The sequence below is a fragment of the Rhodnius prolixus genome, unplaced genomic scaffold, assembly GCF_049639745.1.
Source record: "Rhodnius prolixus isolate KJV_2025 unplaced genomic scaffold, Rpr scaffold_2, whole genome shotgun sequence".
In the NCBI taxonomy this organism is placed as follows: domain Eukaryota; kingdom Metazoa; phylum Arthropoda; class Insecta; order Hemiptera; family Reduviidae; genus Rhodnius; species Rhodnius prolixus.
In genome coordinates, this window is record NW_027411592.1 from 23,683,444 (window position 1) to 23,709,311 (window position 25,868).

Here is a 25,868-nt window from a genome sequence, read left to right on the forward strand (position 1 = left end):
CCGCGGTTGCACATACATTGGTCACAAAGAACATGATGTTTCAAGGTTACTTTATGCAGTAGAAAGCCTGTAAATAAGAAGGTTACACCATGGTTTCACAAACCAAAGTAGTAATGTGACTGTGTTATTTATTAAATATTACTTTGAAGAATTCAGGTGACAAGTGATTATCTCAGTATTTTTAGCATAATAAATATCCATTTTCTTGTTTATAAATATTTATTAGTCATGGGTGAGAAAGATATTTATCGTGACACTCCAATCAGGTATTTAGGATATAGCAATGAACTTGGAGAATCTTTCAGATCTGTAATGGATGTAAAATGGGTATGGTTAAGTTATGGAGTTGCTAGCGCTTATGTACTCGCAGATACAATAAGTAAAGCTTCAGTGGCTAGAAGACATAGTATCAATGGAGCTAAAAACGTAAACGCTTTAAAAACTGGATTAGATGTTCTGCTTTGGCAAGGTTTCGCTTCAGTTGCGATCCCTGGATTTGTTATCAACAGAATTTGTGCTGGTACAAATTACATTCTCAAACGTACACCTTTAAGAAAAAACCGTAAGTGGTTAGTTGTTGGAGCTGGATTGTCTGCCATACCTTTTATCATAAAACCTATTGATCACTTCGTAGATTTTGCAATGAATAAAACTGTGAGACCATTACTTTTTTCAAAACCTTCTTGATAAACTTATTATAGTTAACTAGTCTTCCAAGAATTAGAATATCTAAAAAATAAAGAGCAGACAGAAGTCATGATCGCTGAGTTTTAAACGAGTACAAACGAATGAATTATATTTTTAATTAAATAATGGAAATTTTATGTTGAGATTCATTAGAATCCGAAGCCAAAATGCTGTGTTCACAAAAAAAAAAAAAAAGATTAAAAAAAGCAAAGCTAATAGTAAAATTTATATTTTTGAAAAAAATAATATTGTGTTATTATCGCTGGCATTCTAAATAAACTCTGTAAAATAAAAAGCAATGTGAAATAACGCTTATATTGTCTTAATATTACCTCATTTTTTTCTTGGAATAATTGTAGAACTGAGTTTGAAATTCATCTCTAGTTAATATACAGTTTGAAGTATTCGGAGCGTTTAACAAGCCTCGGATTTACTAAGCTGTCTATCAAGGATGAAAGAATGATAACTTATTAATATTCTACTATTAATTTATCTCAACTTTACTGTATTGCATAACTAAATTAGACTCAACTCACTCACAAAGGGCTTTTAGTAAAATGAATCTTTTAACGATTTTAGTAAAATTTTATAAAGATTTAACCCCCTCCATTTAGTAAAATGAAATGCAATAATTCTTTGCTTGAGTCTAGTTTTCTCTAACGGGATTTTTTTTTAAAAAAAATTAATGTTATCATTAAAAACTTCTGTTGAAGGATATATTGCATCATACTGTCTGTGAAATCAACTAGCAAAGTATTTTAAATGAAATCCTAATGTTATTTTCAAAAACGTGTACTTGAAGATTTTGCAATGTGTTAATGAAATAAGTTAAATAATTTGTCAAGAATGTAATGTAATCTCATATTTGACAAACTTTTAATCATGAAATATTAAGTTATAGTTGCTAAAGAAAATCAGTCAAAACAAAATCTGTTCTATCCAAATATTTACGGTAAACATTCATTTAAGAAATTCATTGTTTAAATATCAAAATTAATGCTGAAAATATTACTTTTAAATTATTCCTACTTAAGTGGCCCTGAAGCTTTAATTTTTTCCCCTTTCGACCTAATTAATAAGGTAAGTCCAGACTAGAAAACAATTGTACAGGTATGTTCCATAACTGGAATATATGGTCATAGCAATTAAAAAACGTGGGGTAAGAGAAAGAAAAAAATAATAATTGGTTGAGGTAAAAAAAGTCTGAGCTAGGTATAGAGATCAAGTATCAAAGAGTTGAATTGTTTTACTGTAGAATAGTCCTTTTTTTATTAGTCTATAATATGCAAAAAATAAAAAATGAAATAAAATGAATAAATAGATAAAAATAACAAAAATGCAATTCAGATTACTTACTCAACTTCATCAGAAAATGTAACGTGTCGAGGAGGGTGAAAATCGTGTCTTAATGAGATAGTATCTTGTTGCTCGCCAGTTTTTCTATGCAACAAACAGCAGCAAACCGCCAGCAAGGTGCACTGGAGTAAGATCCAGAAGAGTGCCAGTAGGCAAGCTGTGAGAAAACTTGTACAAATTTGGGAATGACTAGGATCTGGATTTAAATTTGCAGATCCTACAATAAAAAAATGATATTAGTAATTTATCGTGTGTTACAACAAAATATTTTTGACCAACATGCTAATTTTTATATCTTTTTTCAAGAAATGTATAATAAGCAGTACAATGGATAGAAAAATCCGTTGGTCTTTATTTTGATAAAAGTGCTACATTCATTTTATAATAATCAGGTTTTAGTGCCATTTCTTTTTATACCATTTTCTAAACACCATTAGCTTTTATCAACTGATATTATTAATCTTTATGTTTAAGTGAAATTCAAATATTTTTATTCTGAAGGGACAATAACCTGTTGCTTTCTAATTACTTTATTCATTTTTTAATTTTGTGAAAGGTTTTTACAATTGAGAGTTTTTTCTCCAAGTAAAACTGAGAAGTTATAAAGAAACAGAGCGATCCACAAACAGGCAATCAAGAACATGATTCGTTTATTTTCCTAGTAAGATTGGACTTCACTTAATTACTTCTTAAGTAGTTTAAAAAATCATTGGCTACAGGAATTGAGAAGAATTTAACCTTAATTCTTTTTCATGCTCAATTGATAAATAATTTGTAAATTAAAGTATTTCCTAAGCACTAACCAAATGAAGCCTGCAGTACAGGATTTGGTACGGAGGTAGAATTATCTGAATGTACAATTATTGCTAACTGCAAAGGAACTTCTTCATAAACATCTAATGATCTACGTTTCCTTCCATATGATATCACTCCATTACCGCAATCGGTCTGTAATAAATCGTATTTAATTAAATATTTATTCATGATTAATGAATAATGTTGTATTAGTCCCGCAATTCAAATTTTTAATTTCACATCTTTTTCAAATTGAAATTTTCAACTATGCACCACATTATCAGCTACATAAGTGAATCAGTCTTTAACTAAATAAAGTGAATCATTTCGAATATATTCTAGCTATAATTTTTTAAAATTATTATTTTTTTTAAAAGCCTAAACATTATTTTAGCTAAGATCTGTGTTGCTCTGTTCCACAGCCGTCACTTAACATAGCATATTTTCCATCACTCTTATTTGATGATAATCATTGAGATTGCTTTAAAATAAGGACTACAAAAACAATTTAACTATTAATAATATTAAACAATATCATATATTATTATTTTTAACTGAATTATGAACTAACACTAACCGGTTGGCATTGTACAGAGCACAAAGTAAGAACAATGCTGAGAGTTAGTATAGGTGAAGATGGAAATCTGAAAGCTCTGAATGGTGCAGCTAGGCGAGTATTGTTGACTGGAACTAATCCAGGAAATGCTTGAAGGTCTGGAGGACAACCACGCAAATCAAGAAGTAGAAGCGAATCCATATGTGAGCCTGAGCTTGCAATAAGGTGGCCGGCTCGAACCATTGTGACATCTGCGCGAAATTTCTTAAATTAAAGAAAGAAATATATTGCTGTTTTGAACATTAAATAAAAAATTCATCTGATTAAAAATTATTAATCTACACATAGATTTAATGATTGTAAACAAAATAGAAATTAGGCTAATAAATAATTAAAAATTTGCTTTTTACACAATAAAGAAATGCCAAATTGAAAGACCTTCCTTGATCCCAAATTTGGTTCTCTTTTTCCCTAATGTTATACTACTTTATTTGATCATTCTGCATTCCAAAAATTGTATTATTTATTAAGAAATGAACAATATTGTATCCAATTTTCTCTTTAAATCTAAACGGAATAATTATTCGTAATATTGCAGAATAATCGCTTTAAATAATTAAACATATCCAAAGATTTAAAATTCTATTTTCTTACTAAAAGGAGGTTCAATGTCAATAACTAGCTGCAAAGGATCACCAAGCTGAATATTTGTCGCGTCTGTTCCTGTTCTTGAATCTATAACCCTCATTTTTGCCCTTGGTGAAGTTCCGTTGTGAACAACGTTTCCTCCTTCACCAGTTATTTGACTTTGGATTCTAAAATAAAAACATATTTATAAATCGAACAAGCTTTACTTTAAATTATTCTACTGCACTTGATGCAGATCAAGTTAGAAAAATGGTCAAAGATTTAAAAGACACATATAATTATTTAATTGTTTTTCACTTTTTTCGGAGCCCCAAAATTTCCTGTGGATTTAGATATACTTCTTTAAGAACCACCTTGTTTAAAATAAATATAAAAAATAAAAAAATTGACCATATTACAAACCATGGTGACTGGAGTTTAGATACGATTTTTCAAATAGAAACCTTATATCGCTGTGCTTTGGAGTAGACCGAGGCCAGTTCCAACTTGTAATTTATTATTTTAACAACGTAGTCCATTTTGAATGAATCAGATTTAGGCTACGTGACATCTTTCGTAAAAAGAAAATATTAAAACTGTCCGGTAGGAGAATTGTATCAGGTTTTTAACAAGTTCATGAATCAGTTTTTTTTACTTACGCAGGTTCTTGTACTGAGAAACCAGCAGCCAGTGTAAGATTGTTGGAAGGTGAAACAGACGACTCCGATATTAGACAAGTCACCTTTACAATGCGATCACTGACAGTTTGTATCAAAGGATGAAATTGTACCACTACCACTACTGTAGCAAGAGTTCTGTCAAGAATAAATTTTTTAAATTCTTACAAAAAATGAAAGATTCCATGATTTGCCAAAAATAAATATTAAAAAAAAAAAAAATCGATTATACATACCTATTAACTTCACCTACAGAATAAGCAACATTTAGATTGCATTTGTTGATTGAATTATCAGGAAGGGGTAAGACTAAAGTTGTAGTATCAGTTCCTCTGCCTTGGCTCCAACAGGAATTCGCGTGGCCTTGTACAAATAATCGTCCCTGGAATTTGGGTTGGTGCAAAGTAACTGACATAGAGCCCTCACTGGCTCCACAGGATACTGTCACTGAAGTATAATAAAACTGTAAATTAGTCAGTGAATAAATTTAAGAACGACTAATGAATAAAAAAGGTGAGTGGCCTTAAATAATTTGCACGATTTGTCATAACGCTCTTTTCTTTCTAACAATTTCATAACTTGCAGATAATAAAAAATAAATATTGAAAAATATATTTAAAATGCTTTCTTAACTTCTTTGATTTATTTGTTTTCTTTTCATTAATTCGGGGATAGCAAAAACAATGCTCTTACTCTAAGAGTTTAAGAAGCATCACCGTAAAAATAATTTAAATGATTTTCAAAATTTATATCAATACTAATGACCACCTACTGTTGAGGCATGGTATCATCTCTGAATACTCTGAAGATTGTGTATCTATTAATTGTGGTGACAATTCTGGCCCGAGATTAATTAAAGCAGGATCTGAATGAAGTAGGCATTGTGTGGGAGAAGATCCGTACAGGTAAGAGTAAGCTCTGCAACGAAAATAAATTTCGTTTTCGCATCTCGTTTCACACTGTAAACAGAATCTAAATTACTAATTATGCTCTGAAGAACTAAGAAATTCTATTCTATAAAGAGCTTATCATTTGGAAACAAAGCAAGCATTTTTTTTTTAAATTTAGGACATAGTTTACTGAAATGATATACTTAAATCGTACCCTTAATTATAATATTATGATATGCTAATTGATTTTTATTCAAAGAAAACGCTTGCTCGAATTGAAATAACTTCCATGCTTTTTTTTGAGTGTAAATGGTACTTATAGTTATAAAGAAATTCACTTATTATTCAATTAGTAAGAATAATACACAGAATACAGTATCAATCTTAAAATTTACAAAACATTAAATTAACTAGTTTGAGAAAATGAACAGAGATTCTGATTTTAAACAGACATATTAGAACAATAATTAAATGGCCAATTAAATAGCAAAAAACAATGCACCTTACTTCTTCACGGGTTATATTCAGCACCTGGAGATCGGCTCTTAAAGAAGTCTTGTTGTAAACAGGGTCATGCCAACATGTAGACTTGTCAATTTCTAAAATAACAAAATTATTGTTGAAGACTTTACAATTTAAGATTTTAATGAAAATTACTATAATATATCTTTAGAAGCTGAGTTCCTCAACTAAAGTAATTGCACAATCAAACTGCTTCCACTTCTAATTCCGAGAAAGGAATAGTTAGTTTACCAAGAAGACAATGATTTTCAATGTAGTCAGCAACGACTCTTTGATTAGTGGGTATAAAGGAATCAGGATCTGTCCAACGATCATGGGAACTCAGAGTGCAGGTTCCAGACCGGTAATTTGCTGAGAGACAAACCGGTCTTTGAGTACTCTCTTCTAAGCATAATTTTGCACAAGACCATCTGTAATCATTATTAGATCAGCATCGTTATTAGGTAACTAAAAGCCTAATAGAGGAGAAAACCAGAGAGTAATTCAATGATCGTAAACATAAATAATAACATTTAAAATATAAAAAGTACATACTTGTTTTCTACGTTTGGAATAACTGTATGCTGCAAACCCAACAATTCATAGCCAGGAGTTACTTCAATGCTCCACGCCCTTTCAGAACAATTTCCTGGAACTAATAGAATTTATTTAATTAAGACACTCTCAATAACGCTATAAATTTCATTCTTATATGCTTCTTTCAAAATTTTGAGCCAAAAAGTTCTTTAGCTTGACAAAATAAAAATTATTCCTATTTGCTTCTCAATAAACGTTTAAACAAGAAAAGGAGTGCCTAGTAAATAAAAAGAATAGCTAAATGACATTGAGAATAATTTTTTAGAATGATAAATATCTCACTGCTAAATATAACTGAATTGATATTAAGAAATGTTTAAATGCTGTAGAAATATTTTTTAATATCAAAAATTATAGATATTTAATAATTAACTTTTTATTAAATATCCAATATAGTAGAGAAGATAAGGAGCTTTTAAAATGTAAAAAGAATTGCCTCTTTATCGGCTGTACACCAAACTTCTGATCTGGAATCGTGGACGGAGAAGGATAGCAAATTAACTTTACAACAAATTTGTCAGAGTAACACATGTGCAAACGAAGGCTAAGACTCTCTAATGATGATTTTAAGCGTAATTAGCTTCCTTCAGACTCAGACTAAGTCGTAGCTAAAAGGCATAATCATGATAGTTAAACTATAACTGCAGACTCTGCCACCTAGCGCATTCTATAGTAAGTTTCGTGCATATTCTTCAGTTACTAAGGTCCGAATAATATTTTTAATAATCTTTTCTTTTTTAAGCAGAACATGTAACATATAATTCAATAATTTAAATTGGTTTATAATTATTTTATTAGGTGTCCTTATTCCAATTTTCTATCCTACTCATCTTTTGATATGTATTGATATGGAATTTCGACTATTAGCAAGCCAAAACTTAAGCGAAGTTAAAAAACGTATAGAATATTTTGAAGTTTCAGAATTTGGGTTTGGTACCTTTTACTTAAATCTATTTTTATCTATATGGCTGATTTATTTCTCTTAGGTAGAATACAAAAAAATTTAGAACTTAAATTTCATATTCTTGCGTTTTTGTAAGCTTTTAAAAAGTTCAAAATATTTTTTTCCCACGTTTGCCTGAACTGTTAGTTAATTTTTTTTTTGAAGAGCAAATAAATATAACGTGTTTGAAGATCAATCGAATTATATTTGGATTTTTTTAATGTTAAAATAATCAATTTAAAAAAATATCTTTATACATTTTATTAATTCTGTAGGTTGTATTGTTAAGGTTGTGAGATTTTTATTTATAATGAAAATGAGAACAGGAAAACATAGAATTATTGAGAGATTGATTTAATTATTTTAGAGTACGTCTCCTGAGTGTGATTTTAAATTCTAGTTAATGAAATTTAAATTTTCCTCCTTGCTACATATTCATAAACAAACTATTTCACTTTGATTTCGCAGGCCCTGTGGCGCAATGGATAACGCGTCTGACTACGGATCAGAAGATTCCAGGTTCGAATCCTGGCAGGGTCGACGATATTTTTTTTTATTTCTCCGTCCATTTCTCTTATACCATAATAATTTTATAATGTACTTTATTTATAGTTATTAAATTTAATTTTAGGTCTCTTTTAATATAATTCTAATATAATTAAAGTTTTCAGAGGTCAATTATAAATTTAACTCGTTTATTTCAATATTTTTCAAGTTATACTCGTAACTTACGTTTTTCCTTTCTTTATAAATTAAAAGAAATATTTATTATTACCTACTTACTTTATTTATTTATTTTAGTATCCGCACCTCAAATTGTTTGGTAGATAAATCAATACTGCTTAATGTCCAAAAGTATTTAATTGGGAGAAATTACATATATTTTGAAATCAACTTTTTATTGGGTATGATGTGTGATTATCAGTCAAAATACCAAATTTAAATCCCATTTTTATTCTCTATTTTTTAAAATTTATGTTTAGTGCAAATTAAGAGATCTACAATTTTACTTATAGAAGTTTTCCAACTAATTGATCTAAGGTATTTCTTGTTTTTCTTTGCTTCTATTCTACAAGTACCTACACCTCTTACTAATGTGCAGCCTTCCCTCACAGGAAAGGAAACAAGGCAAAAATGGTAAACAATTAACTTTACTCACTAGTTATCTATTTTTTTTTAGTTTAGTAATGTATTGTTTTAACGTGTTCTAATTTTAGAACACAATCAGCAACTTGTGTTTAATGTACTCAATTTTTAATTCTTCCTATTGCGTTAATATCAAATTTTCGATTAATAGTTTTTACGAGAAATTTTCAGTTTGAAATTCTCCGAGTCAGGTAAAGGTTTTTAGAAAATGAGTTCTTTAATTTAAAAAATTCTTTTTCCTCTCCAAGCTAACCTAATGTTTAGTATGCTGCTTACAGTAAGCATAATATATGCTTCAAATATATTAGAAGCTTTGCTAATAATAAAAACACTTGTAACAATAATTCTTCATAATTTCAAAAGGCAATTTAATATGTTACAAGCAATCTGAAACTGCTTACCCGACTCGAAAAATCTAATGAAGTCTCAAAGTATAAAAATGTTTCAGCATGTTGCAGATCCACGATTTTATATAATGGTACTGGCTATTTTCTCTACTCAGCGTCAGTTTCCAGATTTATGATAGGGTGCTTGCTCCAAATTAACTGTACTTGAAGATTATATGTCCATATCCTCGGTTGCTGATGATGAGGCTTATTTTTAAAACTTTATATACTTAATATTTTCATCTTGATCATCCACTTATTTTTGAAACAATTTTGCAGTAAAACAAGATTAAGCAACTTCTGTCAGAAGGATAACTTTATTTTGATCAACTAGAGAAAAACTAAAAGCAAAATTAAATTCAATGCTTAAATCTAAGAGCAAGCAAGTTTTATAGAAGCTCTTGTTCTTCCATCAAACGTAACTTAATACCGCTTCCATCTGCAGATTTGGTTCCCTGTCTAGGAATTTTCTTTGACAACATGAACTTAAAAGAATAGAACTCAACAAAGGCAGTAACTACTTTAACTACTACTGCTGGAAAGGCGACCGAAACTGCTATCAAACATGATTGACTAATGAACGAACCGAAATGGACTTTACGGATTAAAACTGAGAAGTCCGATCAATTGCAAACTCACTTTTTATATTTCTAACTCCATGCTACAAAAAGATCTAAATATTTAGTGAAAATGTAGTTGGTTCTGATATAAACATTCCCCACCGAACAGATACAGTAATCTTCAAAATTAAAAGATTCTTAAACTATATTATATAATAAGTAAATAGAAATATATAAGATAAATGAATGAGTGAAAGGCAGGAGTAGAGAAACTACCCAGCGGTAGCACTCTCTACATATTAATGATGTTTAGGTCTTCGCACTGCAAGGAAGACGCGGGGCCATATACTTTACAGCCACCGAGGAAAATTGTCAGGAATGTTAGAGGAGGCCAGAGACAGTACCAAAGGATTAAAGCAATTAGAGAGAGCAGTATGGAACTTTTGAAGGGAATTTTGAGGTCGTGAAGAATGAGGTTAGTTACGTATCTGTCGGAGTAGTTTTGACTGAAATGTTTGTACTGTCCGTACGTTTGAAGGTATATTAAACATTTGAGTTCTATGGGCAATTTCGTCCAAGTAGTCTGTAAGGACGTTTTGCACGTTTTGTCATTGCTTGTCTTTTAAGACTAGTGAGTGAGTTCCACGTGAGTCGTTTGTCTATGAAGAGCCCAAGGTAGCGCACCACATCTGAGTAAGGAAGAGGATTGCTGTTGAAGAGGTCAGGTGGACAGGAGCCCCGCCGGAGAATAAACGTGGCATACTGGCATTTCTATGAGTTCATTTTAATCCGACACTTCTTTGCCCAGGATTCTATTTTATGTAAATGTGTCTGTAACTTGTATGAAGCTGCTGAAGGATGTGTACTTGTGGCTAGTATGGCTGTGTTAATTTTTATTCCTCTCGGAACAGCAAGATTTTGTTTTTTTAATACAGTTGATGGTAGCCATTCTTTTCAAGTATGTATCTTCTGTAAAGAGAACACTTCACGAAGACCAGGAAAGAGACTAGTACAGACTGTGCTTTGATAAGGCTTTAAGGATAATGTTGACGTGCCTTAAGTTAATTTAAAAAAAAAAAACCCAAGTTTCCCTGGAATCGCACATACCTATTACTAATCTTAATGCACATTGCATTGCATTGTTTCGAAAACGGAGACACCTGACAACAATTTTCAATCGATTATTATAAAGAATTTAAAAGAATTTTATCGAGAATATTATAACATGAATGGTTATAAAATTTCTTGTTGAAAATACTTTTTTTCTAAATGACTGACAGATAAAAGCAAAAGTTTTAAGCTTAAACTGTATTCTTCAGTTACTTTTACTAATGAAGACATTATTTTATAAAACATAGGTAGATTAATTTAAAGAAATATTTAGATATAAAATTGAATTCCAATAGATTTTAATTCAATTCCATATTTGTTCCTTCCAAAAATATTACTCGGGTTATCTAGGATATTCCTGCCTGTGACAGCCCAGTCCTATTCCTAAGCAGAAATAAGTATTAAAGTTCTAAGTGAGAAATTGTGAACTGATCAAACTTTTGTGCATTTATTCAGTTTAATAGCAGAGTGCATTTTTAATTTATTGCACTGAAAAAAAAACTGAGTCTGGCGTGGTTTATCACATCAAAGCCACTAGTCAATTAATTAAAAGCATTTCAACAGGTTCTTTAAAATAAAATACTAGTGAGAGAAATTTTGAAGCTTTGCTTTTTTGTATAAAACTTTACAAAAAAAAGCGCTGTCTTTATCTGAGAGGATGGTGGTATTTAAACGCTGTTAAGAAATTATAATAGATTCATACTTTTTTAATTCTTTATGCCACTTTTTTTAGTGTAAAATGAGGTCATGTCAGTTATGTAATATAAACTTGGATTAAATAGATAACATGGACTAAAATCTCTTGCTTGAAAACCACTGCTTTTCTAGAAGTGCGAATAGCTTCAAAAAGTTTCCAGCTTTCAGCGATTTTCTTGAAAAACAGTGCGGGAAAGTTATGTGATGTTCAACCAATTTATTTTTTATTACAAGACTTGTTTTTAAAATCGGAATTACTAAATAGTTTACTTTTCAAATTGAAGTTTATAGTTTATATCACTCCCATTTAATAAACTTAAATTATGGAGTGGTTAATTACTCTGAAACATTAAAAATAAAGTAACTGTTGGTTACGTAACAGAATTCTCACGGGAGTCCCGTTTTTCCCACAAGATGATCAACATCACCTTGAAATAATAATTTTTCAAAGATGATGCATTTGTAATTTTTGGTTCGTTACCCAGTTCCCAGAGACATTTCAATTAGTAATTTAATAAAATACTTAAGTAATTAAGAAGGATTCAACTATAATTATCGTATTAATAATAAATAATTTCAGATAATTATCTATTATTCTCGCATTCAGTAAGTGGCAGTCATAGATTTCTATGGATTCATAGAATCATTGTTACTTGTGATAACTTTATATGCAGATTCAACTGACCATCAATTATTTTTTTTTTACATTTACATTTTTACAGTTTAAATTATTCAATAATATTAATAATGATACTTGATTCAACAACGATTTCACTTACTTTTTATAACAAGTTTAAATTAATTTATTGAGTTGTTTTATTAATTTATTTGAATTTCTGAAGCGTCTGACAACCTTCAACGATTTAAAGTCAATGGAAGTCTAGTAGTTAATCGAAATGTAAGGAGCTGGAAACAACTATCGTCTCGCTTTCCATTTTATGAAAAAGATGAATTTGCAATTAGGACTAATCTTGCAAATTTCTATATTCTCAAGAACTTAAATAATTTTTTTCAATGCTGCTTGTAAATAAAAATAAATTCTGGAATTTATATTTTATGGAAATTAATATACACAAAATAAATCTAATAGCAAAAAAGAGTTACATGAAATCAGATTCGCGTGTAGCGAATTAGTTGGAAAAAAATATTATTTAATAAAATTACTATTTAAAGGCACAATTTTTCCGAACTATTTAACAAAAAGCTTGTTTGATTTTTTCATATATGCCAAGAATTAAAGCAATTACTCAACAGCAATGTGAAGGACGTTTCTGTATCTTCAAAACAGACTTGATGATTCAACTGTTAAAAATAAGAGGCAATTACACACCCAACATTTATATTTCTCGTTGTAGATATTTTTTTATAATTGCCAACCTTCTAGTTCAGTATCATCACCTAGCTTGATTATGGAATCTAAAGGGCTCATTAGTTCAAATACCTAACTAAATTAGATCACTGTGATTGTTTTTTGGGTTTATAATTTCAGTACACAAGCCAGCCAGTAATAAGCTATGCCAGCCAGTTTAGTATTCAACACTGTTGATATGAAATAAGGTCTTTTTCATTCATTCAACTTAATTATGCTAGAGATTTCGTTATTTTTAAAAAATGAACACTAATCCCCACAATTTTCTTTCTGTACGCCAACAATCATTTAAATAATTTAATACTTACGTGGAATGCATATTTTTGAGAAGTAAGCGACTCCAGAAAAAGGAATTAAATTTTCTTGAAAACCATCAATATTCCGAACCTTGAAGCATGATGACTTGGCATAGTCTAATATAAAACCTAGACAGTCGTTACTGCTTCGGCACCTGTAAACAAAGATAAAAAAAAACTGAAATGAAACGGTGGAGTCTTGTTCTGGTTTTATTATAAAACTTGTGTGTAAACTCTCAGCTGCCCGAGAAACGTACATCTTTCATCACCTTATTTTGTTTTGTTTTTAATAAAAAAGAAATCTTCATCAAAGGAAGAACTTATTAAACAGAAAAAGAAGTATCATTTAAAATAAATCTTTCTTATCGGCTCAAAGTTGGTAAAAAATTAATGAATTTTTAATAAAAGAAGAAGGGTAATAACCTATTGTAACATTCTGCTGTGACAGGAGTGCCGTATGAGGCAGAGTAAATTAGTAATGGCTGTGTGGGCAACCTTGGCGATAGTCCGGACACTCTTGAGAAGGTGAGCGTAGAACCTGGAGCGCAAGGCTCCAGCGGTCGCATGTCATACTGTCCTGAAAACAAACAAAATAGGTATCAAGAGAGGACGATGTAGAGGAAGATTAATTTTTTTAAACTGAATGTTTCCAAATTAAATGAAAGAGTAAATAAATTTTGTTGGTATCATATATTCTTTCATTGCAGTTTCTAATATGTTATCAACGAGAAGTTGAATAGATGCCACTACTGACCGCTTCAAACAGACAGAAACAAGTAAACGAGATTCAGATTGTTGGTCTTCCATAACTCTATTATGGTCTCTTGGCTAGCAGGACATTGAGGTATTACTCACCTGCATACTAATAGAACTTCGAAAAGTATGACTCAATAATACATTCAACCTAATTCAACTACGTACATGACCTTGTTTTGAATGAATATGTGATTTGGAATGAAACAGAAATATGTGTATTTCAATATTTAATTCTCAAATTTTGTAGAGAATTTTCTTCTTTCAGCCCTTTTGGCTACCGGAAAGAGTCTTAATTAGAATTTGCGATTTGACTTTTGTCTCTGAAAAGATGATTAAAAACTTAAATAACTACTAGAGTTTTAATGGGGTAAAGAAGTTTGTTACTCATCTATTCAAGAAAATGCCCCAGAAGTTGTTGGAAAATATTATTTTATTATTATTTTTTAATGATTTAAGGGACGTCAACATCTGAGGTTATTGGCGCCTGGAGCTTTTTCCAGTGCACTACCGGCCTCCGGACAGTGTTCTCTTGGAAAAATGTTTAAAAAATACGAAAACCTGTTGTCAGTAACAAGTACTACTCATATGCCTTTTTTATGTATGTTAATATAACACATAATGCACACAATTTCCTTTGTACTACGATATTATCTGAGATGACAGCACTGTAGGGTAAAAGCTGAACTCTCGAAGTTCAGTTCAATAATTCAGGTGCGACGTGACTTTCCATTTTTGTCTTACTACGGTTTGCTCTAATATCAATTGCAATTTTTCTAGCAAAACTAGAATTTTAACAATAAATTTAATTTGCAGTAACATTATCCACTAAATGACATTTTAGCAAGATGCCCAATAATATCTTCTGTAGAACCCTAGACCTAGTTCTCAATGAACAAATTTGCAAGTCTTGTGTGCGACCGCAGTTAACCAGATTTGGCCAGACCGCTCCATAGAAATGGAGAAAGATCTGTGAGAAATCCTTTGTCGTTAGAGGACCGAAGAGACAGAGTGAAAGTAGTGAAGGCAGTTCCTTGCAAAACTAATTGGTAATTACTTGAGGAATTAGAGAATATCAGCAATAAGAATAACTTTATTTGTGGTCATGAAGTTCCATTTAGTATCTGGGTTTGCCACTTTAAAGGTCCTTCCTAACCTTTCTTCTGGTAGATTGTTACCTGGTGTACCGCACATTTCTTTACTTCATACTTTCTGGATCCTCTTTCCTTTGTCAGGAATCCATTTCGGTTATTACAAAATCAATAAAGTTCCAGATAGCCTTCAAATTTTATAAAAACTTTAAAAATCTTTGTTGGGATAAGCTTCTTTTTCTTTATAATTTTATTTTACCTTAGTTATTACTCCTTTTACAAGAAGGGTTACTTCATGATATAAACTAGTATTCGTGTTTGGAAGCAAAAACAATAATCTTTCCTGCCTCCTTTTCTGTTCGAATTGATGCTTTCTTGATCTAGAATGATTTTTTTGGCGAGAGTCATTTAGGTTATCGTCGAGTGATTGCCTTCCCAGTACTTTGGTTCTACGAAGTTGTGCCGATTAATGTAGTGAGTAGCAACATCTTGGTCCTCTCGACTCCTTGACTAACAGGTCACCACTAGGAGGAAGCATGTAGTGCTAAACGTGGCATTAACAGATGTTAACTGGTCTGCTCTATTTCCTGTTCCCGACAGTGAAGGAACAATTAACCCTTACTTTTAGGTTAACATACTGTTTTTCTATTAGCTAAATGTTAAAAGTACAATTTTAAATTACGTAATCAAAACCATTGTGAAATAGTTATTTAATGAGTAAAAGCTCTAAAAGATGGCCTAGCCACCAAGACGAAAGCTTCGCAAAAAATAAACACAAAAATTGGCAATTATTTCCTTGTTATGATGGACACTGATAAGACACAAAGAAGGTGAACTCTACAAAATATAAAACTTATAATTGGTTCCATCACAAAGAGATATATGTATCTATCGCTCTATTTCATTTATAGATGATTTAAAAATATTAATGTTGCAGTAATTTTGATAAATTTAATATTAATGTTATTAGGGTTTTTGTAGTTCAACAGAATATATTAGCTTTAAATTGAGCTGAACAAATGTAAATAGACTGTAGGAATAAATTATATTGAAATGAGACTTATATAATGACTTATGGGAAAACTGAAGAAATCAATGTGTGTTAAGGTCAACTGATAGTGGGTGGGTTGCATCACCTGTCGCATCGCCGTTAGTGTCGGCTATTTATTTATGCGGGCTAACTTTTTTTTTAATCAAATGTTTTAATTTTTACTTTGTATTCACTATTTACTTGTAAATGTTCAAATTGGGGACTTCTTCTAGTTCACCATCTCAGCAATATTGCAATGGAACTGAAAATCAATTTTGGGGTCTCTTTTTGCTTCTAGCCTTTTTTTTTTTTTTATTTCTTAGCGCTAGATGCACTGTTAATAACAATGACAATACTGACACCATTATCCACTTACTAGCTGAGAGGAGAAGTTACCCAGCGATAACACTCCCTGTGTCATTTCCAGGATTAACCACTCTCCTCAGAAAAGAGAAAATAGCAAAGTCACTGGCATCTTAATCACCTAGGACAGGGGTCGGCAACCCGCGGCTCTTTTATCCAAATTGTGTGTCTCTTCAGCTTGCCCAAAATATATTTATAGTTTAATTTTATTGAAACGAATGAAAATTTCATTTATTAAAGGTATTTTTTCAAAAATAATTTTAAATGTGATAGGTTTGAAATTGAATGGAATTATACAACATCAAAGTAAAGTACTTGATTTATATTGTAAGACTGCCGCCTTTTCATTCCTTAAGTTTTTATTTATTTGTTCATTTACATTGCAATATGTGAAAATAAATATATAAAACATTTAAATGTTATTGAATATCTTAAAATAATAATTTGTGAATACATATGATATTTAGAGTTGTTTACACTATCATCCTTGCGGCTCTTGGTAAGATTTATTAAAATTATTTAAATAAAAATGGCTCTCTACTTAAAATGGGTTGCCGACCCCTGACCTAGGAGGATGATCTGGAAGGTGATGAGATGATAAATGGCGGACAAGAGGATTGGAATGCGGACTGTAAGTTCTGATAAGAGCTTTTACAGCGAGTTCGAGCAACCTGGACTTACAAGCGGAGTGACCAAGTCTGTGTGGATGGTTAGATTTGAAACATAAAATGCTCCATTTTAAAAACGCTCTGTTAACGATAGTGCGGAGAATTTTCGGCTGAAAAGTTTGATTCCTTTGAAGATTAGAGCGTCTAGTTGAACCCAACAGTTCAATACCGTACGTTCAGATGGGTTTGTTACAGAATTGAGTAAATCAGTCGTTTGTTATTAAGTGAACGATTAGATCGTTGGTCTAGCAGTCTTTTAATTTCGTTTAAGCCATATTTGTGGTTTCCAAGTCAATTTTTTGTCTAAATACAGCCAAAGATAACGGACAACATTGGTGGGAAGAACAGGAATTGAATCATAAGTCTACAAATGGAAAATGTTTTTCCAAGCCAAGCTGCGATGTTCTACAACACCTGAGCAACTATTCTGTAAAGACGCAAACCTGTTAACAGATTTTATTCAAATTTGGAATTCTATTAGTACTGTTAATTCCTTAAAATAAATCAAACCAAAAATTCAAATAAGTTTCCAAATAAAAATACAGTCCAAAATAACAATGTTTGATTGGATTTTAATTTCCCTTAGTTTGATCAAATGAAGTTACATTAAAAATTCATCAACAAATATCCAGCGGAAGAACTAATCGTCATGATTTCTTAAGAAAAGCATCTGCATTATTTCTGCGAAAGATTAAAGAAAGTGTTTCTCAGCAAAGCTTCTAGAGACGAGTGAGTGGTAAAAAGAATTTTAATGCTGCGTCATCAGAGTACTTCCTTGCGACTACCAAACGAGTATTTAAATTTACTCTATTTATACTTATTTCTCCTCAAATCGGATCTGGATATATTTATTGATTCTTTATTTTGAAAATCTTTGACCAATACGAATACTTCCTTTACTTTCGAAAGTGCTAGTGGACAGTTTCTCTCTTGAAGATTAGGTTGTTTACTGTTTACTGGCTTACAAGATATTTCTAGGCATGAAGTCTTTGGCAGTTTAAAGTTAGGTTTCTCTTATTGGTGAAACAATGAATTCTCTAAATAAATTTTAAAGCATCAAAAAGCATAAGATAAAGTTGAATAGCTGTTTTTTCAGAAATTATGGATATTCCATCCTAATAGCTATCCTATATAAAACTCACTCGTAACTCTACTGATCTAGAAACGTACAACATCGTGGGCTCATCGTTAGGTTTATAACACGCACATTCACACATTGTATACTTCGCATAATTCTATGAAAAGGAGGACTTGTTCTTTCTCTCATTGTACTAGGTAAGAGGTAAGAGTAATTTGAACGGGTCCAATTTTTGATATAGAATTTCTACGGGAAACAGCTGATTTGAGGTACTCTGGATTCAAAAAAGAGAGGTTTTAAAAATGAGCCTGCCTATGTGGAGTAAGTGGCCAGCTTTGAACTCAAAGCCAGCAAAAAATCGTCCAAATTACTCGTAGATATCCAGTTTAGGTGCAATCATCGTTATCTTCAGCTTATCGACGGTAAACTTTTCGATTAATTCAGCCAATCGTAAGGAATACAATGTCACTGAATCGATTTAAAATTTCTTGAAAATAGCTTCTATGATTTCCTTTAAAACTGTTATACTTAACAGCGCGTGAGTTCTTCAACCTCCATCTGTGGCAATTTTCCGGTAAAATAATGGGCACTTCTTGTGGGAGAGTAGCGCGGTTGGGCTCTCATTTAGGGTAATTTATGGGCTTATCACATGCTAAATAAAAGTGCTTTAAAAATGTAACCAAAATAATTGACTGTCGACAAGTACCTTTTATCTGAGATTTTTGTAGCTTTTAGCAATATTTTTTTCGAAAACAGTACTTATATGTACTCAATTATAATCTTTAAATGATCTTCATCTTAATACTGTTTTTAAGTTTCAATAAAATTTTATTTTGTGACTTGTGATAAGACAAAGGCGAGAGTTCATATAAGATTTAGTGTAGATTGCAATGAATTTGGTTCGTTAATCAATTCCGTTGACATCTTATATCAATGGTGCTAAAACAGATTTACTTTATAATCTATGTGAAGCTGCTAACATTTAGTAATTAAAACAAAAATTAATTTATTTTTTTTATAGTTTTTCACCGTAAATTTTTAGAGAGATAGTAAAAAGAACAAAGATTTTTCAAGTCATTAAATTGGTAGGAAATCTTGTCAACTAAAATCTGGTTAGCCCATGCTGAGGAAATACCAGGCAATCTTTTCTTGTTTCAAAACTATTGTTTCAAGGTCACATTTGTGGTGTCCTCTGCTTTCGTCATAAAAACCAGAATTCCTCAAGGATAAAAATGGCAAAATACCAATTACAAATCAGAACCAGAAAAAAAAGCATAGCGTGAATCTTTGGGGAAATTGATACTTTCTTATGCCCTCATTAAATTTAATTCTTATTTTAAATTTGGAAAAAACAGATGAGCGCTTCCTTTTTCAAAGTTCCCAATCCTTCTTTCAGTGCAGCCTGTTGCTAAATTAGATTGATGTCGACTTCCACAATCGTACTACTATCTACCGTTGTCAACCTTTTAAAGTTCTTCACAGATTTTAGTTGAACTTTAGTTTGGAGTATTCACTAGTTTTGAAGGAATTCCATTTTCCTTGTGAAATTGGCAATCCAAATTTGGTATCAAATAGTTCTTACTTTACATTATGCCCTATTTCAGTAATCAGTAACGTTTTATTTCACTTTAAGGTCGTTTGGGGTTATCTTCTTTTGCAGCGAATGTTCCGTAATATATCGGCTATTTCTTGAACTTTGTCCCTTTTGATTCAAGTTTATCATAATTTTACATTCGCATTTACCAGAAAGAAATCTCCCTTACGATGACATCCTTGTTTGGTAGTAGTAAGGCACTTCCAATCAAAATTAATTAATAATAACATACTTCTGTTCAGTTCAGAAGCTATTGTTATTGGTTTGCACTTGGCCATCAACTCAGCAGTGTTTACGATGGATAGACTCTGGCAAAATTCCAAAAACAATTCATCTTTACGTTCTTGCATCTGTATCTAGGTCAATATTGTTGTCACGACTAATTACATATTTTGCCTCTAACAGGAATAGAAGTCATTACTTGATACTTAATATATTCATATTTGCCATTCAACTATTTACACACCATTCCAGAATTTCAATTACCGAACTATTTCTGGGATTTTAATTTTTAGTATAACACGTAAATGGGCAAAATATTTTCCCAAAGCAAGAAGTTTTCTTTTGTTTCTTGCCATTTCTTCCGGTAAATGTGTTTAGCTAGTAAATGTATAACAAATGTTTACAGTACAATCCGTGTGTTGTGTGTTAAAAGAGTTAAAAACCATGAATTTGTTCAGTAGAGGGACACTTTGGCAGACTTCCTCCCGAAAAGCTTTATTACTTAGATACTGAATTTCATTGGTATTATATAGGCAATTTGGTCGTACATTACCATAAAGTCACTTTCCCATCCCCACCTTTTCCTTTAAAATGTGCTTTAAGAAGCATTTTCCTAAAAAATTGAATATCCGTTTAGTAATCTGGCGTTTCCGGTCACGCCATTTTCATTAAAAAATTGGACTTCAACGACTCATTTAAGCATATAGGTACACGGAGTCTATCCATGTCCCACAAATGCACCTAAATGTACTTCCACGGAAAAGTATATAAATGGGTGTACTACACTCGGTGCAAAGAGTTTAAAGAAAATCTTCCCCTTTTCTAATACAATATCAAGTAAAAAATTGCCTCATCAAATTGGTCCTTCCGCTTCCCCAATTTTGAGCCAAACCTTATTTCGCGTCCTGTGGTATCACCTAAACTTTGTCACCTAAATGTCAAATTTGAAGTTTCAGCGATGGTTAGATTTTGAGTTACGGTCTTGGTACACGGAAACTGAAAATCGAGAACCTACCGGATTACAATAATTTCTTCTCACGAGGAGTGAAAGAAAGCTCATGTTCATATATTAACCCTTATACAACTGTCCTGCCGGACAGTTTTAATTACAAGAATTGGGTGTCCGGAAAATAATGCCGGATTTTAAGTTTTCTTTAAAATACCCCTCCAAGTTGTAAACTGTTCATGTTTGTTGGACTTTTGACTTTTATAAATGTAAACACTTATTAATCCTCTTTCAAACAAAAATGTTTGTTTACCTCTGTAACATTTTGCTACTTGGAAATAATTCAGTCTTTACTAAGATGTCAAAGCGTGATTTCGTTTTACGAGTTCAAACTCGGCCGGAAATATCAATGATGTCTGGGGCGAAGGCAGTATAAGTGTTCAACGGTGGTACCAGAGATTTCGAGAGGGAGACTTGAGCCTTGAAGACAAAGAAGGCCGTAGAAGAAGTTCTGCCCTTGATGACTGTTGTTCTCCGAGCTTTGGTGGAATAAAATCCCAGAACCACTGTTCGAAAACTGGCAGGGAAACTCGAAGTCAGCAAATCAACTGGTCGATGAACATCTCAAGGCAATTGGGAAGGTGAAAAAGCTTGAAAGTTGGGTTCTTCAAACATTAAACGACCGCGCCAAAAAAATCAGCGATATAAAATTTGTGCTGCACTTCTTTGCCGAAACAACAGCGATCCTTTACTGTCCAGAATTGTGACTTGCGATGAAAAGTGGATCCTCTACGATAACAGCAGACGCTCTGGACAGTGGCTTCACAAAGGAGAAGCAGCCCGACATTTTCCAAAGCCCCCAATTCATAAAAAAAAAAAAAGGTGATGGTTACTGTTTGGTGGGCTTCATTTGGTCTGATTCATTACAGCTTCTTGAATCCTGGCGAAACCATCAATGCCGAATCGTATTGTTACGAAATTGACGTAATGCAGACTATTTTGATTAATAAAAACTGTTATAAATCATTAATTTTTATTTTTTTCTTTTAAAACTTTAATCCTGCATTATTTTCCGGACAACCCAATATTATATAATTTTTTCGATTACCTAACAGAATTTCTCTTATTTAAAAATATATATCTCCAAGTTTTTGCTTTATTGCAACCCCTCCATCAATTACACAATCAAAAAAACAAGGCTTTCTAAGGTAGTTGTTCTTATACCTTAGGTTAAGCCTAGGCAAACCTAGCTCGTCATACACATTTATTCACATTTACACTTCACAGACGCTACTTATCAGTAGCACTTAAGGGGACCACGATTAATTGTTTGGTCGCAGTGGATTCGTATTTAATAAACTATCCTATCTTCAATTTACAACTAAACTGCCCGTGATATCACTCCTGGAAGGACTACCTATTAATCAGCATAAACAAGTGATAACAGATAGATAGGTTATAATTTGTATGATCGGGATATTTAAATAATACCGGACCAATACAAATTTTATTATTGGATTATTCAATTGCAATCTTACCATGAACAGAGACAGTCAAAATCAATAAACTAGCCAACTTGTACATAGCGATGATTCCTAATCAACTCGTTTGTTTGACACACACATGTTAGCATGCAGATGCCGGCCGTAAGACTGTACGATTATTAGGAAGACACAGGTGAATATTCAGTGACTGGCATAGTGGGAGTAGCCCACGTTACCTTGGCTTAGTGCGGTGTACAGGGAGACAGTTTGAAAGACTCCTACGTAAACAATAACTTTATTAGTAGTTTTTACTTTGGAAGTTTTGAGTTTTACATTTCAGTATGAATTTTAAAATGGTTTTATTTCAAACAGCACTATTGCCGCTGCAATCTTGCACCTGTTGATCCTCAATGAAGAATATATTTTGGTAACTTACATTGTCTTTATAACGAAATTTATTCAAAAAATTGTGCGCTTTGCTTCCGCTCTACACCCCCAGTTCATCACAATTCACCCCCCTCTAACTATAACACTGTCATGGAGTGCAATCTAAAGAAGTTTTAAATTTAATATTCAAATAATTTTATTGGAGTTTACAACGACAAACGCCTGACGTGGCATCCTTACACTAGACTGAAACGACAAACTAGACTGCTCAAAATACTTATTGACAACAGATCTAAACTGACTATACTAACCAATCGATTAGTTTATGGCCCAGGCTTAAAACCCATATGGTAAACCTACAATAGAACTTTAGAGTTCAGCAAAATGTACAAATCCATTAACTTTATCTAAAATTCATCGTACTATTGTTCAATGTCCATATTTTGTTTGCATTTTCACCATTCGCAGTGAAAATCTCTTAAAATCACGTCTATTAGTACTCTTGTTACTTACTCTTCTTGTCTTCTTACAAAAAACACTAAAACGCTGGCCACCCTACGAATTTCTGCTCCAGAAACCTCTTTTCCCGAACCTTCCCAGACAACACCACCTCAATGGCCACAATCAATGGTCTCGTGGATCTTCTTTCAATAGTGCCAGGAAGTGCAGGAGTAATTCCACCAATGAGGTTTAGGACGTTGCAAGTATACAATAAAGTTAAAAATTGTAATATCTATTTAAGCTTAAGTATATTCGAACGATTGCTACCAAAATCAATCAAGAAAGGACTTTTTCTTCAGGTCATTGATAAAAACAGAAGATGGTACACCTGGAGAGAAATTTTCAAAAAGACTGTGGTTAAGTATTTCTGGACACTTGCAGTGGCTGTCAGAAACTCGTCAAAATTTGATGTCATTGGCACACTCTGCACGCAGCAAGACCCCGTGTTCTCTCGTTGCAGACAACGTTACTCTCGTTTACCAGACAGTGATCTGTCAGATATTACAGTCTTTGCTTATTTAAATATAGCTTTTCTATTAATTAAAGATGTGACATTTATATTTTTAATTTTTTTTTTTATATACTTATGTTTAAAGTAACAATCACCATTTCGTCAAAAATCTGTAAAGTATGCCTGCTTGCCTGATAAAAGATTATGTAGATTTAAAATTTTCTGTAAACTCATCTTCATTAGTTTAAACGTTGCTTGTAACTTCGACAAACAATAATTAAATTTGCTTGTAACTGTTTTTGAATGCAGAACTTTAGAATTGATGCCCACTTGTCATACAACCTTGTAAAAATGGTTGCTGCATTGTTTTACTCAGTTATGTTGAACTAATCATGACTGCAAATAATTACCTTAAATGCATTATGCAAATACTGTTTATTGTTCGTAAGTTTACCATAGTTGCATTTAGTAGTTTTAGTTGTATGCATTTTTATCCTATCAGGTTTTCGTTTTAAAAATATATAATGTTTTCTGTGATGAAATTGTTCCCGTATTTTCTAACAGTTTCAGTTTTACAGCTGGCTACTATCAACAAGCAGAGCTCGCAAGCGACCTTGATTATTTTTGTACCACATAAAAAAGAATGATGGCATTAGAAATACTTCCCAAAAACTCAACGAACAATGTAAATGATTCGTTTAAGAAAAAAAGTAATTTTTATTATCTATAATTAAATCTAAGGTCCTAAGACTATAAGGAGGTTTTTTGATGTCTTTGTTGCTCTATGTTTCGAGTTTGGATGATGTCTTGGGAAAGAAATTAGCGCTCTTACTCTGGATAAATTCCCCATTTAGTTCATTGAGAGCTGGTTACCTAGCCTCATAAAACTTGCATTTAAGTATTATTGGCCACTGCTTAAATGAGCAAACAAGCTCCCAGGACATTTTGTACAGAATATGAAATATTTTTCGCTTGTTAACATTATTAAAGTATGTAGCGGCCAATGTGTGACTTTAACTCACAGTCTTTTTGAGGCGTGCTTTCAAAAATTGAAATGTAAAAGCTACCATCATGTCCTAAACGATTTTTTTGAAAGCCATCCATAACTACCATTGATTTCAAATCAACACGGAGTTAGGATCAATGGTTAGTTTGCTTTGCTATTTTATCCGGTTTAAAGGAATTTCTATTGTACGAACGTTTCTCGGCATTTTCAAGAACATCAAATGTCAAAAATAAAAAGTTAAGTAATCCTAAATTTCAGGCGGTCTCCAGGCTTTACATCTAACCCATCGGCTGTCGTGGTGGAGCGGGTAGCTAGCCAACATACTTTTACTATGATAACCCTAGTTTTAAGAATATTAAATACAATCCAAGGCCAAGTCCGCAAATCGAATTCTATACCTCAATAAATCTTAGCTTTGCGGTCAGCGCTGCTAACCGCCGAGCTATTGTATCTAGTGAGAGGTACGTAAAGTGTGTCTATACAGTGATGTAAATATTAAGAATAGATCTGAGCGGATTTACTTTATTTATTTAGAATTGAATGATAAAAAATAGGAGTTAGAGAGGCTTAGCAATTAATACTTAATGGCACTTGAGGTTAACCATTTTAATGACTAGATAACAAAATGAATAAATAAAATAAATACAATTACGAGCTTATATATAAATATAAAATGGACTGCAAGGGCCTTCAATGTCTTACATACTAATGCACATTGACCTAATAAAATATCTTTTCTTTTATTCAGTACCTGCAGTCAAATGATGGGAATTTGAAGTCCTCTCCTGTTTTCTTTCTTTCTGGATGGCCTCCCATCTCTTCTTAATAACGAATTGGTGGGTCTATCATTAAAGCGGATATATTGCATCCGGATTATGTGGCGCTTCTGGTAGACAGTCCATTCGTGATTTGATCTCAGGGTCAGGAAAATTAAGTCATTAATGTCATCTATGTTGTGTGCTACAAGCCAAGGGTTATTAGAGATTGTAAACAACTGGGAGGTTGCAGAGATCCATTTTTTTGGTAAAAGGTATCTGGAGATATTTATTGATCATTTCTTCTAATAATTGATGAATAAAATTTTAAATTTAATCTCTCATAG

The 25,868-nt window shown here is 32.0% G+C and overlaps 2 protein-coding genes and 1 non-coding gene across 4 annotated transcripts in view; 2 read left to right on the forward strand and 1 right to left on the reverse strand.

The window, feature by feature from the left end:
- The window catches only part of LOC141450488 (uncharacterized), a 33,823-nt gene extending 8,162 nt beyond the window's left edge, over positions 1 to 25,661 (reverse strand). Inside the window, exons 1-13 of one of the 2 annotated variants that reach the window (XM_074120988.1) lie at positions 25,518 to 25,661; positions 13,616 to 13,769; positions 13,205 to 13,347; positions 6,645 to 6,744; positions 6,342 to 6,520; positions 6,096 to 6,187; positions 5,471 to 5,657; positions 4,935 to 5,145; positions 4,681 to 4,836; positions 4,049 to 4,209; positions 3,416 to 3,645; positions 2,847 to 2,991; positions 2,044 to 2,260 (exon numbers count right to left, since the gene is read on the reverse strand). In XM_074120988.1, the coding sequence (XP_073977089.1) occupies positions 2,044 to 2,260; positions 2,847 to 2,991; positions 3,416 to 3,645; positions 4,049 to 4,209; positions 4,681 to 4,836; positions 4,935 to 5,145; positions 5,471 to 5,657; positions 6,096 to 6,187; positions 6,342 to 6,520; positions 6,645 to 6,744; positions 13,205 to 13,347; positions 13,616 to 13,758 (1,964 nt within the window). In that variant the 5' untranslated portion in view covers positions 13,759 to 13,769; positions 25,518 to 25,661. Of the gene's footprint in view, positions 1 to 2,043; positions 2,261 to 2,846; positions 2,992 to 3,415; positions 3,646 to 4,048; positions 4,210 to 4,680; positions 4,837 to 4,934; positions 5,146 to 5,470; positions 5,658 to 6,095; positions 6,188 to 6,341; positions 6,521 to 6,644; positions 6,745 to 13,204; positions 13,348 to 13,615; positions 13,770 to 22,475; positions 22,633 to 25,517 lie in introns of those variants that run through there. The other variant, XM_074120987.1, reaches the window with a different exon arrangement.
- Positions 89 to 996, forward strand: LOC141450496 (mitochondrial fission process protein 1). The gene has a single exon (XM_074120998.1). It carries the CDS (start codon positions 229 to 231, stop codon positions 685 to 687), a length of 459 nt encoding a protein of 152 aa, XP_073977099.1. The 5' UTR covers positions 89 to 228; the 3' UTR covers positions 688 to 996.
- TRNAR-ACG (transfer RNA arginine (anticodon ACG)) lies at positions 8,097 to 8,169 on the forward strand. The gene has a single exon. It is a non-coding gene; the product is annotated as a tRNA-Arg (tRNA).
- Positions 25,662 to 25,868: the final 207 nt, after the last annotated feature.

Excerpts from the sequence above, each read along its gene's own strand:
- LOC141450496 (XM_074120998.1), top strand. The coding sequence starts at position 229 with ATGGGTGAGAAAGATATTTATCGTGACACTCCAATCAGGTATTTAGGA.